At 42.8% G+C, this 16,891-nt stretch overlaps 2 protein-coding genes across 5 annotated transcripts in view; one reads left to right on the top strand and one right to left on the bottom strand.

Annotated features, from left to right (window-relative positions):
* Positions 1 to 6,331: 6,331 nt before the first annotated feature.
* Positions 6,332 to 16,100, top strand: MRPL33 (mitochondrial ribosomal protein L33). The gene is made up of 4 exons (XM_084828578.1): positions 6,332 to 6,431; positions 8,826 to 8,844; positions 12,592 to 12,698; positions 15,203 to 16,100. The coding sequence occupies exons 1-4, from the start codon at positions 6,410 to 6,412 to the stop codon at positions 15,250 to 15,252; spliced, it is 198 nt and encodes a 65-aa protein (XP_084684704.1). The 5' UTR covers positions 6,332 to 6,409; the 3' UTR covers positions 15,253 to 16,100.
* Positions 16,087 to 16,891, bottom strand: part of RBKS (ribokinase) — an 83,730-nt gene continuing 82,925 nt past the window's right edge. For 3 of the 4 annotated variants that reach the window (XM_084828576.1, XM_084828575.1, XM_084828574.1), the window contains one exon: positions 16,087 to 16,561. In XM_084828576.1, the coding sequence (XP_084684702.1) occupies positions 16,388 to 16,561 (174 nt within the window). In that variant the 3' untranslated portion in view covers positions 16,087 to 16,387. The remainder of the gene's footprint in view (positions 16,562 to 16,891) is intronic. The other variant, XM_084828577.1, reaches the window with a different exon arrangement.

Here is a 16,891-nt window from a genome sequence, read left to right on the forward strand (position 1 = left end):
TCTACTTGCAATTTCTTGCTTTCGAACTGCTAGGTTGGCAGGAGCTGGGACTGAAGACGGGAGCTCACTCCGTCACGCAGCACTCGGATCTCGAACTGCTGACCTGCCAACCTTCCAGTCTGCAGTTCCGTCTTAACCACTAAGCCACCGCGGCCCCAGTTTTGATATATAAAGGAGTTTAATTCCCAACTCAGCTGAAACAAACCATTCCTGAGCATTGCTTTATATTCCTATCAGTTCAGATGCAATGCTGATAGTCAGATCCCATTTCAGTTTTTGCTCCGGATGAGGCAACGAAAGCGAACCAGAATCCTAATGGCAGTACTATTTCACAATCCAAATGTTCCCTCTTCTGTTTCATTTGTTCTTGGAAAGCCTATTATTTGTGTAATGGATCTAGATTTCCAAAGAACTGTTCAGAACACTGATATAAGTTTGGATTGTGTATAACTGACATGGAAACAAGGCACAACATGTACAATACAATCAGCAGGGCCACCAACAGGCCTGTCAAATCATCTCCCTACCAGGATGTCACGTTACTCCAGAACTCAGTTTTACTGTCATCCATTTGTTTTCATGCCACATAATATCACGTTAACTAGCTGTTATTATGCATTCATTCTTGGCCTCATTAATGTGCTTTCAGCATGTCAAGCTGACATGTATTTGTTGCACCGATAATTGCAGAACATTCAAGGACTTGGTACATTAATATTAATTCCTACATTAAATTTCTCTAACTGAAATGGAAAAAAATAACTCCTGTACCCCATTGTATGTATAATAACCTCCTGCCATGGTGCTTATTACCTAGCAGGCAAGCAGAACTGGAAGGGTTTTGTTTAATGTATTCAAAGTCCCCCTCTGTTGCTGTTTATGTTACTACAGCATCTGAACAGCTCAAATCCAATGAAGGGCAGTCATGTGACCTCTTTTACAGAGGACAGTCCTCTATTTGAAGGGCTGCCAGAGGACTGTCATAAAAAATGAGGGTGTTCCCTATTTGAAGGACCTTCCTGTCCAATTTTGATTTAAAGACAAAGAACAATAAAAACTGTTGCCCATCAACAGGACCTGGACAGCAGAGTGAACAGGCAGGGACACAGGTCACCTGGTCACAGTCTTCCACACTATGGTGAGATGTACTGTATTTCTAAATATAATAAAGTATAATAATTATTTCTAAATGTTCATATATTCATATGAATTAGCATGTGCAGATTTTATACAAATCTCTGTCCTCTTTTTTGGTGACGCATTTCCTCTTTCCTGCTTCTTAGTATTGCTACCTCATGTTCCTTGGTAATAAGCACATACATGGGAAACAAGCACAAGACCGTTTTGATGGAGAAGTAGGAAACTAAGGCATGTCATGGCTGCAGAGCTGTCTGAAGACATTTGCCTGAGGAGGAAAATCCAAACAGCACCTCCCTTATATACACGTAGAGTAGTGCTATTGCATAACTCCTGTTCATTTCAGTGGGGCTTGCTTGCGCAAAAGAATGGTCTGTGCCTGAGGTATCAGATCTGTCCATATCCCACTCTGGGAGAAATCAAGCAGGTGAGCACCTCTCCTTGCCTCATTCACGATAAGGCCATCTTTGTATGAGTGACTTGGATTGCTTTCACATGGATGAGACTTAAAAATGTCTTTGAGCCTCCCTTGTGCCAGATATGAATGTTGTTAAAGTAGGGCTAGAATGTGGAAAGAACCATTCAAGTGTACATTCTAGCCAATGCTGATATTACATTCACATTCTAGATCCATTTGAATATCACATGTGAAAATATCCTTATCGCAAGGGCAACCCTACCCCCATGAAAAGTCCAAATTTGATGCCAATGCTGTGTTCAGAATTATGCACAAGAAATACATTTGTCTATCTTTAATTGGGATGATTACACAGTTTCCAAGATTCAGGTTTCAAAGAATTTGAAAACTGGTGAAGATTCAAAATAGGATAGTAAGTTTATTTAAAGCAAATTATATTTACTGGAACCAGGGTGCAAGAAACAAGCAGAAACACTGTCTTCTGCACATTCTAGCCAATGCTGATATTACATTCACATTCTAGATTGATTTGAGTCTCACATATATCCTGATCGTGCAATTTGTTTTGGTGTGATCTGAGCTAATTATATTAGGTAAAAGGTTCAGGGCTTGTGAAAAGGGTTGCTAGGTTTGGCCTAAGCAGTTTCCACAATAAGCATTATAAATACATTGGGTTGGATCCAGGAAGATAGGAAGCTGCCTTATACTGAGTCAGACCATTGGTCTATCTAGCCCAGTATTGTTGACACTGACTGGCAGCAGCTCTCCAGGGTTTCAGGCAGGATTTTTCCCCACCCTACCTGGAGATGCGGGGTATAGAACCTGAGACCTTCTACATGCTAAGCAGGAACTCTATTGCTGAGCCATGGCCCCTCTTCTAAAGCAACTCCAGGATTCGCTTTTTGATGATAGAAGGGCTCCACTCACAGAACATGCCTCCACTCAATTTGGGGGGGATCCCCATCCCACCTGCACTATAGCCCCCCCCCCCTTCAGTAGTGCCCCCAACCCTTTGTGTAGCATTTTCAAGGGGGCTGGAGCCAGCTGCTGTGGGGAGGAGAGTGTGTGGGGAAGTCTGCATCTGCCTGCCCATTTGCACATACCTAAATGTGGATTCAACCCTTCATACATTTTAAGAACCTAAGACGAGCCATGCTGGATCAGACCAAGGGTCCATGTAGTCCAGCATTCTGTTCACACAGTGGTCAACCAGGAAACCATGAGCAGGACATGAGTGCAACAGCACCCTCCCATCCATGTTTCCCAACATTTTAAATATAGTGCACCATCATTTTGACAAAATAATTTTGGAGAGGGGGAAAGGGAGAAAACTAACCTTTGAAGCTAGAGCTTTGTTTCTGCAAAATATTTTTGCAGAATTCTAAATGTGTAGAATACATTTTCTCTTTATAGCATAAACTTGATAAATGTTGTCTTGGAACTTTTTTTTAAATGATTAAGATTAGAGCACCAGAAGGCAAGACAGAAAAAGAATGGGGAAAGGGAAAAGAAGACTGATTAAGGGTAGATGGAAAGTAGAACTACAGGGAGAGAGAACAGCAGCCATTGAAAAAGGACAGGGAGCTGAGGATAAACTTACATTCTGATCAGCAGAAGCCTACCATCCCACCAAGATGTTTTTAAAGCTGTCTTCACAGCCATAAGAGAAAGCAAGTTGTCTTTTAAAAATACAAACTCTGTGCTTTTTACAACTCAGTTCTATGCATGTTTACTCAGAAGTAAGCCCTACTGAGTTCAAAAGGTTTTACTTTCTGGTGTGAACAGAATTGCAGCCCTAGGGATCTGACTGCTCTTATTCCACATTTACAAAGTGACCCTACGGAGCCATGGACTACACATAGGCTTGTGGAGAGCCCAGATATCTTCGGGAAAGTATACTCTGTGAATTTCTGAATTCCACAAAACATACAAATGGACTGTATGCTTCTTAATGGAATAACATAACAATTGCATGCGGTACGGTAGAGAAATAAAACCAAATCCTGTGATCTGCTGGCACACTCAAACAGCTGCTGAGGTTTGGGGAGGCAAAGTCTCAGAGACCACCAGAGGAGCGTAAAACTGTGAGGGCCTTCTGACTGAAGCCCTTTGCTGCACCAGTCAACTGTTACATGGATGGACGGGTTAATAGGCTGAAACAGTTCAAGGACAGGAGGAGCCTGATGGAGCTGTATTTTCAGCTGAGATGTTGGAATGGCTCTACCTCCCATCTCTCTCTCTGCTGCAGCCTGATGGAAGACTGCTGCCTGGTAACAGTTGTGGGAAGGAAAGCCTGATGCAGCTGCTTTTTCAGCAGAGCTGATAAAGTGGCCCTGCTTCCCATCTCTCCCTCTGCTGAAATCTGATAGACAGGTCTCTATCATGTATTCGCCGCTTCAGTTCCTCAAGTTGTAGTTTCTTCCAGACCCCTGTTTCCCTTTGTACCTCAGTTTGCTCACAGATCCCAGGGGAGGAGCTGTTTTTCAACACAGGATGGCAGGGTGCACAGATATTCTGCATGTAAGTGGCAGTCAAAAACACAGAAGGAAATCCATTATTAATGTCTTGCTTATCATAGAATCATAGAATAGTAGGGTTGGAAGGGGCCTACAAGGCCATCGAGTCCAACCCCCTGCTCAATGAAGGAATCCAAGTCAGAGCATCCCTGACAAATGGCTGTCCAGCCTCGTCTTGAAGGCCTCCAGTGTGGGAGAGCCCACCACCTCCCCAAGTAATTGGTTCCATTGTCGTATTGCTCTTACAGTCAGGAAGTTTTTCCTGATGTTCAGCCGGAATCTGGCTTCCTGTAACTTGAGCCCATTATTCCGTGTCCTGCACTCTGGGATGATCAAGAAGAGATCCTGGCCTTCTTCTCTGTGACAACCTTTCAAGTACTTGAAGAGTGCTATCATATCTCCCCTCAGTCTTCTCTTCTCAAGGCTAAACATGCCCAGTTCTTTCAGTCTCTCTTCATAGGGCTTTGTTTCCAGTCCCCTGATCATCTTTGTTGCCCTCCTCTGAACCCTCTCCAGTTTGTCTGCATCCTTCTTAAAGTGTGGTGCCCAGAACTGGACACAGTACTGCAGATGAGGCCTAACCAGTGCTGAGTAGAGGGGAACTAGTACTTCCCGGGATTTGGAAGCTATGCTTCTATGAATGCAGCCCAAAATAGCATTTGCCTTTTTTGCAGCCACATCACATTGTTAGCTCATATTCAGCTTGTGATCGACAACAATTCCAAGATCCTTCTCGCTTGTAGTGTGGTTGAGCCACGTATCCCCCATCTTGTAACTGTGCATTTGGTTTCTTTATCCTCGGTGCAGAACTTGGCATTTGTCCCTATTAAATGTCATTCTGTTGTTTTCTGCCCAGCGCTCCAGTCTATCCAGATCACTTTGAATTTTGTTTCTGTCTTCCAAAGTATTAGCTATCCCGCCCAATTTTGTTTCATCTGCAAATTTGATCAGCATTCCCTGCACCTCCTCCTCCAAGTCATTAATAAAAATGTTGAAGAGCACTGGGCCCAGGACTGAGCCCTGCGGTACCCCACTCGTTACCTCTCCCCAGTTTGAGAAGGTCCCATTGATAAGCACTCTTTGAGTCCGATTCTGTAGCCAACTGTGGATCCACCTGATAGTTGTTTCATCTAGCCCACTTTGAGCTAGTTTGCTCATCAGGATATCATGGGGCACTTTGTCGAAAGCTTTGCTGAAGTCGAGGTATATGATGTCTACAGGATCCCCACTGTCTACAAGGGAGGTTAAATTTCACGATCAAAGTGAAAAGCGGGGAAATGGGAACTTGTTTCTTTTAACAAGTCTCCCCGCCAGCTTCAAATTCTGGTTGAAAAATGTTAACACTATGAAGTACCACGCAGATATGCTTCTGTAGGCCTAGAAGCCACATGGTTTCCTTTCTCCCATTACTGCCTGGAAAACCTGCAGTTACAACTCTTATTACAGGTCTTGAATGGTGTGACAGGTTCATTAATACTGCGTTTCGGACATACCTAGGGAGCTCTTAAAATGGGCCCAGAGGTGGATAAAATAGGCACGGAAGGGAGCGGCGGATTTCTTATCCATGAAATTGAAAGGGTCTGTGCAGCAGTCATAATTGTCACTTCTCCAATATGGGAGAAGATTCCATAAAATACACATGCATGCGCACCCCCTCCCGCCCCCACCGCCACCCTCCTCTCTTCCAATGGTGACAATTCAGTTCTGTGGAGATGAAACCGAATGACTGAACCACAGCGACAGAACGGTTATTTTTTAAAAGTTCGTAATCCCCGCCCCTTTTCCAAAGCCAAGGCGGGTGACATTTTCTCGGAGCGGGTGTTATTCTACAGTTCAGCCTGGCGCCCTTCAGACGCGTCGGACTACAACTCCCAGCACCCCCCAGCCAGCAGGGCTGGCTGGGGGATGCTGGGAGTTGTAGTCCGACGCGTCTGAAGGGCGCCAGGTTGGGGCAGGCTGTTCTACCAACTCTTCCGCCTCCCCCCCCCAAACATACGCAAAGTAATCTCCCCGCTAGTATGAGCGCTGAGGCTCCTGCGGGGGGGGGGGAGCGCAGAGCGCACGAGCGCCCTCTTTGTTCTGGGAAGAGTTAACGTCATGAGGGAAGAAAGGCGGCACGAGCGCGGGAAGGGGGCTGAGGAAAGCACGAGCGGGGAGGAAGCTGGGAGGGCGCGTAGCGACCACGGGACGAAGGGGCGGGGCTCACTCGGGCAGGTCCATCTTTCCTCCTGGCTCTTGCCCGCCGGAAGCGGGTGTGCGCACGCCCCGGAAGCGCGGCGCTCTGAAGGCCGGCGGCTGGGAAGGGCCGCGCAGACGGCGGAGTCGGCCTGCCGCTGCTATGTTTCTCACAGTGGCCAATTGTGAGTGGGGAGGGGAGGAAGGCGCCGGGGCTGCTGTGGCAAACGGGTGACTGCGCGGCGCGGGCGAGGCCGAGCCGAGCTGAGCCGAAGCGCCACGGTTGCCGGGCTACCCGGGGACGCGGCGTAGAAGAGCTTCCCGGCGAGCCGCGCAGCTCCTCCGGGGACTACATCTCCCAGGGGGTACCGCGGCGGCGCTGCTGCTGGGGCAAGCTCCGAGGCTATTATTATTTATATCGGGCATAATCCTAGGCAAGTTTAGACAGAGAAAAGGCCTACAACTCCCAGCATCCCCCAGCCAGCTTTGCTGGCTGGGGGATGCTGGGAGTTGTAGGCCTTTTCTCTGTCTAAACTTGCCTAGGATCGCGCCCTAAAGTGCTTTATCCCGCTCTTCACCCGAAAAAGGTTCCAGAGCGGCTGAGACATAATAGCTGGTTGGCAGCCTCGTCTCTGGGAACCTGGTGGTCTGTCTTTTTTAAATGTGTATCCTGCCCAACAGAGAAATTGAGGCATGGTTCTCCCCCATTGTATCCTTTCAACAGCCCTATGGGGTAGGCCAGTCTGGGCAATGATGCCTGGCCCAAGGTCACCTGAGTGGGGATTTGAACCCTGCGCTCCTCAGTCTAAGCCCAACATCAAGGGTAGGCAACCTAGCGCTCTCCAGATGTTTTGGATGACAACACACAACCGTTGATCGTTGGCCATGCTGGCTGGGGCTGATGGAAATTGTAGTCCAGAAGATCAAGAGGGGCCCAGGTTGTCTATCACAACCACTAAAACACACTGGCGCGCTCTCTCTCTCTCTCTGTCTTTTTTTTTTTTACTAAAGGTGTCTGTTGTAAGCATTAAGGTTGAAGGCCAAGTCTGTAAGCAACACAGTAACATAGACGGACAAAATTCCTGGAGGGTGCATGGATGATGAACTCGAATAGATAGGATGCACTTTCTCTAAAGACCATTTCAGGTGCAGAGCAAGTCCGTCATTGAGTGTATTTTGACAGCTGTGGAGAATAGCTGCAGCTATTGATGAATATAGCTGATGTATACATGTCTGCCACATTCATGCTTTGGTATTCTTCGGTATACACCTATAAATGTGAGGAGAATCCCTTAGCCAAATCCACTGCAAGATGGAGGGAAATTATTAGATGCATATACAATACAGTAATTGCTTCATTTCCTTGTGGTTTTCACAACTGGTAGTTCTCTGAAATAGGGTAGATATATCACTGGTCTCTTCCCCCTATTACTGTCAAATCATCTTTTGCACAAATGTGAATAAGGCAAAAAATAAATGCTGAGCTATTACTATGAACTCTGTGTTTTAAAAAATCAATCCATACCAGTTTGTATGCATGCTATCCAGGACTTTTCGTTACAGCTCACTAGGGCTTAGCCCCGCAGTTTGTTTTCAGCATTAGGGCTTTGCCCTGGGATAGCTGAAATAGTATGAAATAAGAGCATGCCTCTTAGCATCTCTAAAGTAAGAGTTGAACTGAACTGACCTCCATCCATAAGGACATCGGGTTGCAGGGAGGTGGTTTGATCTGTGTATTGACACTGTCAATATATACACAGTGTCAATACTCAGGTATTTTATACAATATTTAAAAAGATAATTGAATCAAGTCCTGTTCTCAAACACTTATACACTTGATCTTATAATTGCTCATGGAGACTTCTGAAAGTTCATATGCCTCCTGAAAATTGTATTTGTTGGCAGTCAAAGAATAGGGCCTTTCCCCAGTATATCCGAGGAGTGAATTATACTAGAAGATTAAATAAGGGATTAGAGAAGACAAAAGACAAACTCTCAAGGTCTGAATTGAGAGTTTAGCTGTATGGTCTTGAATTGCTGTTGAACTGCACTCATACATGGAACAGTGATTCTGATACTTTTTTTGCTAAGGAAGCCCACCAGTGACATTTTACTTTTGCTTTAGAACCCAGCTGTTATGCCACCTTCCTTCCTTCTCCATCTTCCTCAGTATGTACTACCAACAGCCTAGAAGCACACTCCTGAGTTCTTGGAACAGCCTTCTCTGATGTAGGCCCCTTCAGATGTTTTAGCCTTCAATTCCCATCAGCCCCAGCCAGCATGGTTGAGGGTGATGGGTTTTGTAGTCCAAAGCCTCTGGAGGGACGTATGCTGGAGAAGGCTGTCTTACAACCTGTTTCAGAATTGCTGGTGTAGAAGCCACATGTAGTTTTGGTGTCTCTACATACACATTTAGAAAAGCATTTTTAAAATTTGTAAAGTTTTTCTCTTAGTCATTATTTACATGGTTGTATAAACAATTTCTCAGTTGCTCCTTGTGGGCAAGTATATTTCTGTATATCGAGAGACCATGTTTGTAAAATATTTTTTCTTTTTTCCTTTTTGTTCTGCAAAACCAGTGGCCAAGGCCAAATCAAAGTAAGTGAAACATTACCTTGCATCTACTACTGTGATATGATACAGGGGCTGTTTGCATGACAGCCCACTGTGGGTGATTTAACCCATTTTGAATATGCACCCCCTGCTCTATGGTTGTTGTGTCCTGTGAACTCAGCGAGCATTGGTTATGTGAGGGTTAAACAACCCTCACATAACCCATGGTCTGTTTTACAATTATGCAAAGGTTCTTTAACCCTTGCATAATTGATGACATGACAACCCCCGAGTGGGGGATGCATATGCAACCTGGCACCCACAGGTGCCACAGCTCATCATGGGTTAAATAACCCACAACAAGCCACAGCATGTCATTTGAATCTGGTTAATGTGGTGGTGGTGTGGTCTTTTTGCCTCTCTTTATGACAATTACGGTTCTTCTGCAAGGGGGTGGTATTTATATGTAAAAATGTCTCCACTATCCTGCAGCAAGAATGAAATTCCACATGAGCAAGTTATGTGAGGAATTGGAGCCTGATAAAGACCTAATAGTGCTATATAGCAACTCTGTAGCAAAGATGCCTACAAATGATTTCATTAAACATTTTAGGTTGTGTCCACTTGTGTCCCTCCATTGCTGCCAGGCCCTTTGATCCAGTGGAGATGTCTGTGAGCAAAAAAGGGTGTGTGTGATTTTTGTAAATTCCCCCTTCTGCAGTGCCACCTCCCATACTGTTCCAAAGGGTCCCACAATCCTCTAGAATAGATGTACGACAGGGAGCTGCAGAGGGAAAGAGGAATCAGTGAGAAAGTACTGCTCATGGAAGCCTCTGCTTGATCAACACGCCTTCTGTCAGCAGAGGGACACAACTGGGTACAACCCATTGACTTGTTTGGCAAGTTTACCTGTTGCAGCAGGATATTTGGAGATGAAATTGTTGCAGTGAGGCACAGTTCATTTGTAGTAAATAATACTGAGAGTGGTCTCTTGAGGAAGGTGCAACTTAATCTTCAAGGCTAGAAGGGAGGCCTATAAAAAAGTATACATTTCTCACTTCTCTGAGAAACAGAACTGTCCAGAATGGTCCTATATGGATCAGGATCACAGACTGGATCAGCTTTAGGAGTAGATGCAGTCTGATAGGCTTGCAGTTTGCACTGTGAGGTCTTTCAGCTAGTTCAAGACAATCTGGCACTCAAAGGGTGCTGCTGGGGAGAGGTAATGAGTGGGGTACCACAGGGCTCAGTCCTGGGCCCAGTGTTCTTCAACATTTTTATTAATGACTTGGAGGAGGTGCAGGGAATGCTGATGACACAAAATTGGGTGGGATAGCTAATACCCTGGAAGACAGAAACAGAATTCTAAGTGATCTTGATAGGCTGGAGTGCTGGGCAGAAAACAACAGAATGACATTTCACAGGGATAAATGCCAAGTTCTGCACCTAGGAAAAAGAAACCAAAAGCACAGTTACAAGATGGGGGATACGTGGCTCAGCAACACTACAAGTGAGAAGGATCTTGGAATTGTTGTAGATCACAAACTGAATATGAGCCAACAATGTGATGTGGCTGCAAAAAAGGCAAATGCTATTTTGGGCTATGTTTATAGAAGTATAGCTTCCAAATTTCATGAAGTACTAGTTCCCCTCTATTGAGCACTGGTTAGGCCTCATCTTGAGTATTGTGTCCAGTTCTGGGCACCGCACTTTAAGAAGGATGCAGACAAACTGGAGAGGGTTCAGAGGAGGGCAACAGAGGTGATCAGGGGACTGGAAACAAGGCCTTATGAAGAGAGACTGAAAGAACTGGGCATGTTTAGCCTTGAGAAGACTTGAGAAGAGAAGACTGAGGGGAGATATGATAGCACTCTTCAAGTACTTGAAAGGCTGTCACAGAGAGGAAGGCCAGGATCGCTTCTCGATCATCCCAGAGTGCAGGACACACAATAATGGGCTCAAGCTACAGGAAGCCAGATTCCGGCTTCAGGGAAAACTTCCTGACTGTTAGAGCAATATGACAATGGAACCAATTACCTAGGGAGGTAGTAGGCTCTCCCACACTGGAGGCATTCAAGATGAAGCTGGACAGCCATCTGTCAGGGATGCTTTGACTTAGATTCCTGCATTGAGCAGGGGGTTGGACTCGATGGTCTTATAGGCCCCTTCCAGCCCTACTATTCTATGATTCTATGGCATAGAATGTGGCGTGTTCTGCACTCTTCTGAGAGCTGCTTTCCACGTTAAGGTTTTAAGTTACCTCATTACTATCGCCACATTACATTTTGGTCTGAAGTAGCCAGCAAAAGCACAAGGCGCTGTTAACAGGGCTATGTCCTTTTTTGGAAGGCTGTTTATCATTGTATCCATCAAATGAAAACATACAGTAATGATTATAAGCACGTTTTGGGGTGTCAAAACACAGTCTTATGGTTAAATTATAGAACATTTAAAAATCAGCCTTCAGTGGAACTATTTTTATTTATTTATTTTTATTTATTTAAAATATTTATTGGCCGCCTTTCAGGGCAGAAGCCCTCCCAAGGTGGCTTCCAACAATAAAATACATGAAAACAGTTAAAATATTAAAAGTTATAAAAACATAAAAGCAATAAAAACAACAATAAAAGCCAACAATAAAAACAACAGTTAAAAACAATAAAAACAACAATGATACCAACAGCAGCGACAGCAACAGTAGCAGTCATATCAACAGGCGGCCAAGGTAATATTTTCAAGGCCTTCTTAAAAGTCTGCAATGATGGAGCATGGCAGACCTCCGATGGCAGCTTGTTCCAGAGATGTGGGGCCACTGGTGAGAGGGCCCTCTCACATGTGTTCACTCACCTGTTGCCAGCTACTTGCTGTGTTTCAAAATGTCCCTCATAATGCTCCAGTGGAATTATGAACTTGTAAACTAGAGAGGTTTTAGGGGAGCAAATTTGAACTCAACCTCAAGAGAAACCAATACAGATAAGTCCCCCACCCCAAAAGAATGGTGAGAAATCATTTCTGTTTCAGGACACTAAAGTGTATGGATTGTATTCAACTGGTGTCACTCTGTTGATGGAAGGCTCTTTCATCCATCGGAAGATTCCATCAGCAGAATGGGATGGGAGGAGATTTTCAGTAATTCCCCTTCATCCTGAAGCACTTCCCATACAATTCCAAAAAGTCCCCCAACCCTCCAGAGCAGGTTGGAGGGAGCTGCAGAGGGAAAGGGGAATCAATGAAAATAATCTCCCTCTCAATTCTTGTAACTGAAGCCCCTGTTGGGTCAAAGAGCATGCCATCAGCTGAGTGACTCCAGTTGGATACAACCCTCAGTGTAAGCCTGTAGTCTTGGAGTACATATTTTAATAACAAAATAGTGGAGATTCTGGGGGCTCAACAACGTGGCTGTAGTTTCTAGATTCTTTTGTTTATCAAGCGTAACTGATGTTGGTTAAAAGCCCATTTGTGGGGTTTTTTTGAGGCTTTTAAAATTGTCTTATTGTAGTGGGGAATGAAAAAGAGGAGAATGCCATCTTTAATATTTTCTAACTATTATTGGAAGTCCTTGTTCAATTGTAGACTCAGGTCCTTCAGTATCTCAGAAAGTATAGTTATTATTATATGGAAGCTTTGGTAATATGCAACATTATCTAAACTTAATAAGGAGATTACAAATGTATCAGTTGACAGCTACACTTAATGCATGTAGGATTTAAATGATGATGTTATGGTAAAACAGTAAGAATAGTTAATAGATAATACCCAACAGTTCATTTCTGATACTGTTTACCATTCTAGGTTTATTCTTGTAAGGATGTTGAGTGAAGCAGGAACAGGCTATTCTTTCAACACAAAAAGACTCCGGCTTCAAGAAAAGCTGGTTTTGCTGAGATATGATCCTAGGGGTAAGAAGTTCGGGAATGCTTTACAGGGGTTTTGCAAATGGTATAAATATTTTGTCATAGCCGCTTATTGAATGTGAATGGTATGCATGTTTAAATTACTGTACAAACACTCATACTTAAAATATCCTGGTGGGTTTAGGAGAAACACTGGAGACTATCATAGTGATTTCATAAAAATCTCCAAAGCCTTATGGATAGTGGCAGAGTGTGCACATACATATAATACAGGCATATATTTCATTTTCTTTCAGCTATATTTTTATTACTTCAGTCAGTTTTAAGAGAAAGGTGCATTTACCTTCCTTTCCTAGGGAAGTTATAAAAATCTGGATTTCAGGCTTCACTTTCTTAATGGAAGAATTTATATACAAGAGTTCAAATTTCTTTGAAATCATCAGTTTTTTACTGGCTATAAAGCAACACAGTGATCTTAAGCATATCTGGAAGTCGGTTTGTCCTGACTTGAAGTTTCTTTGAATGGTGCTTGCTTCTATAGGATGTGTTCAGGAGCGTGAAAGCTGGTGATTCTAAGCTCACTTGGCTAGACCTTCTGTTGACATGTTAAAATTTCAGTATTATTATGACAAAAATCGGAGAACTTCACTCATCTGCAGTGTTGGAAGCTGACAACCGGCACAACAATCGTCCTTGATTCTGCTGTTCTGATAGTTGCCTCCTGCTGTTGACATGGCACAGCAGTACTGCATAAGGGTATCTGTGTTATACTGGTGATTTGTATCACTGTGTGACATGGGAGGCAAACACTCTTCTGCAAAGACCTTGTGTAGTAGTAAGGGCGTGGGGAGGGTTTCTCTGACTGGAAAGCAAAGCTAAACAGCTCTGACTTTTCTACCAAAAATTGAATATCTGAGTTAGCTGCTGTGCTGATGCTGTGCTCCAGCCGATTTTTGTAACTCTAGCAGCATATCAGGTTGTATTGCCTTTGTAAGACAAACATGTATACTCTACAGCTGTTAGAGATTCCCACAGTGACACAATCAACATCCTCTGCTCTTTATATTTAAACAGATTTGGATCAGCCATGTAAATAAAAATGCAAGATCATCTGCCTTGCTCCTCCCATACGCTCAGCATTTAGAGCTAGGAAGAGCCATGTTAAAGATGGCACAAATGAGAGACAAGAAAGTAATTTGGGTTGTATGTTTTTAGAAGGAACTGCATGTCTAAGCAGACTTTGCTTAGACGAGAGAGGCAATTAAAAGATGTTTTAGAACTTATGTCATTAATGTAAATCAGATATAATTGTAAAGAGGAGGAAATAACAAAATCCTGTTTGTGTCTGAACAATTATAATTCATAATAGCAGATCCCCTTATCTATATTTTTAAACTGTTCCATGTATTTTTTTAAACTGTGGTGTTGAATCACTGATGTTTACCGATGATTGCAAACTTCAGTGGGATTCCATTCGCACTAGAGATGTGAAGGCCTGGAAAAATATTTTTCCCCCCAAAGGCTGTTTTTTTTTTCTCTATACATTGGAAAAATTAAATAGCTTTGGATTATGAAATATTTTCTTTTAGAATTTAAGGCAAAGTATTTATCTATTGTGACCCAGCCTTTACTTCCCCCAAAATGATTTCTAAAAATTATGTAATAAGAACACTTTTATAGAAAGGCTGGAGATGTAAAATGTCTGGAAAAAATGAAGCCATGGGGAAATTTTTTTTTTTAATCCCCCGTGTAAGATTCCAAGCACAGTTAGTTCTTTCATTCCTTATTAAAATTATTGATCTAAAGACTCTTTTACTGATAAGACATTTATGCTCAGTTTCCCAACATGCGAGTAGAGTCACCATTGTGCATTCTTGTCAGCTTGGGTTTTGTTCTTTAGACTCCTGTGTTTCTGATACCGTAGCAGTCATTTAATGTAGTTCTAATCTATTCAGACAATACCTACAAATTTACTGAGTTTACTTTTAAAAGTTTGAAAATACAATGATAATTTTATGAGCAAACTAAGTTATACATAAAATCACTTTAGGAACAGAAAGGCTGCTTTACATTCCTAAAGCAGCCTTCCCCAACCTGGTGCCCTCCAGATGTTTTGGACTACAGTGCTTAGCATTCCTGACCATTGGCCATGCTGCCTGAAGCTGATGGGAGCTGAAGTCTGCATCTGGAGGGCACCAGGTTGGGAGAAGGCTGTCTTAAAGCAACAAAGTGACTTTAGGTCTGTAAAGAGCATTAAAAAAATAAGTCTTGCTTATTTTTCAATTTTTCAAAAATTTCCAATTATTCCAAAACCCCCTGGAAAAAGAGGGTTTCTTCCATGGCCTCAAAATTTCCAGAAATTTTACATCTCTAATTTGCACATCTGCATTTAGGAGTGCAGCCATAGCTCACAGAAGTATGATGTCCTCTTTTATGTGCCAAGTTACACATGACTGAGCGAATCAATAATCTGTCTGTATTTATGTGCATAGACATGTGTGTAGGTTTTATGAAGCGTCTCGATAACCTGTTTCCTTTTCTGTCCATAGTTAAACAGCGTGTCCTCTTCAAAGAGAATAAAAAGATCCGTTCCCTGTAGATCACAATCCGTAAAAATGATTTGATTCATACGTGAAGCAGACTCACGGGGGGAAGTGTTGCGTTGACGACCCTGTAGTGTTCTCAGAAAGGAGAGGAAGTGGACTGAGATGACTGCCTCCTGTGACTTGAGGGCCATTGTGAACAAGAACAATGTAGAAAAAGAAAGTTGTTGGTGTCTAGCCGTGGATCATCATCAACAACTTATTTATCTTTTGAGTTATTTTTACAGCTCTCAATTAAAATAGCAAATCCCATTGTCTCTCTGTGTTACATTTCAACACTGATGTGGAACTGCCTGCAGTCTTCAAAGAAACATTTGTTTCACATAGCTATAAAATTAAACTTCCCTCTAGTAGGACTTCAGCAGAATCGTTTCCAGAGTTTTCTTGGCCCTACACCCATGGAACGCACATAAGCTATCAGTTGCCATCTTTAAGGGAATATTCCTTAACAGCTACAGCTTCCTGGGCTTTCTGGTTACACACAATATTCGGGCATCTTGTCACGCTTGAAAATATTTGGAGTGAAATCAATGTTAAATCCAGCTCTTGAAGCCTTCATCACACAGTAGAGAACTGTATTCAATATTACCTGTGGTAGCCATTCCAAAAGTGAGAACACTTTAGGGAGACAGCTGCTACAATACTTTACCCCATAATTAGTTAGCCTTGTGTAAACGTTTGTGTCGTGTTTGCAGGTCTAATATAAACGTCAAACAACAGTAGTTCCCATTTTGGCAACTGTATTTCCCAACAGAATGAGAAATTTCAGGGTTATATGGAAGTTTCATTCTTGAAACGTGTTGCCCTTTTGAGATTACAACTTCAGAACTTAGTTTTAAAAACATTTATTAAGGCATAATTACAACATCAAAACAAATGATCTTTCATTTTTCCCTTATTTGAATGAGGGTGTCTCATTCATGGATCTGAATCTGAAGGGCTGAAGATCCATATAGATTTTTGCTATATCCCAGAGTGATATTGCAGTGAGTGAGAACCTGTGGTCCTTGTGTGGAGTTAGAGCTAAAGTACAAGGCATGTGTTAAAAATCTTAGCTAATCAGAAGAATTCCCTTACTTGAACAAAGAGAAAAATCAGTGCCCACTGTTCTGACAGGGTAGGGGTTACAACTTAGAATAGATCTTGTGGCAGGTCTTTTCTGTAGGGATAAGAAGTCTGTGTCCCTGTTGCTTGGACACTAATGGATGCAATAAAGTTACTCTTCATTAGCATTTCTTCTAGAGGCAGACTGGGGTAGTAGGCTAGGTAGAAAGCCAATGCTCCCACAAAACTATCACCAGCTCCCTAAAAGAAAAAAAGAAAAGAAACAAATGCTACTTCAAATGTAGTTCTATAGAAAGTCCCGGAAAGGACACAGTTTGCTTAGATAAATTCGTATCCTTCTGGCTTGTCAAAGCTCTGGAGTTGAATTGCGTGATTGTGAGTTCAAATATGTACATATCTGGCAAGAATTTGGTGGCTGTTAACATTCAAATATAAATGCTGATAATTCTAGATAATTTTTTGTAAGTGTCTGAAAACAGATACCAATTTCCCCACCTTAAGTACATACTACCAGTGAACGCAAACAATCATATAAGTGATTGAAAAATTTGCTGGTGAATCTCTTGAGTT

Source organism: Heloderma suspectum, chromosome 1 (assembly GCF_057233095.1).
Source record: "Heloderma suspectum isolate Gila_16-S chromosome 1, 16-S_ref, whole genome shotgun sequence".
NCBI lineage: Eukaryota > Metazoa > Chordata > Lepidosauria > Squamata > Helodermatidae > Heloderma > Heloderma suspectum.

Excerpts from the sequence above, each read along its gene's own strand:
- MRPL33 (XM_084828578.1), top strand. The coding sequence starts at position 6,410 with ATGTTTCTCACAGTGGCCAATT. Across the intron at positions 12,699-15,202 it reads GCTGAGATATGATCCTAGGG|TTAAACAGCGTGTCCTCTTC; the intron begins GTAAGAAGTTCG and ends TTCTGTCCATAG.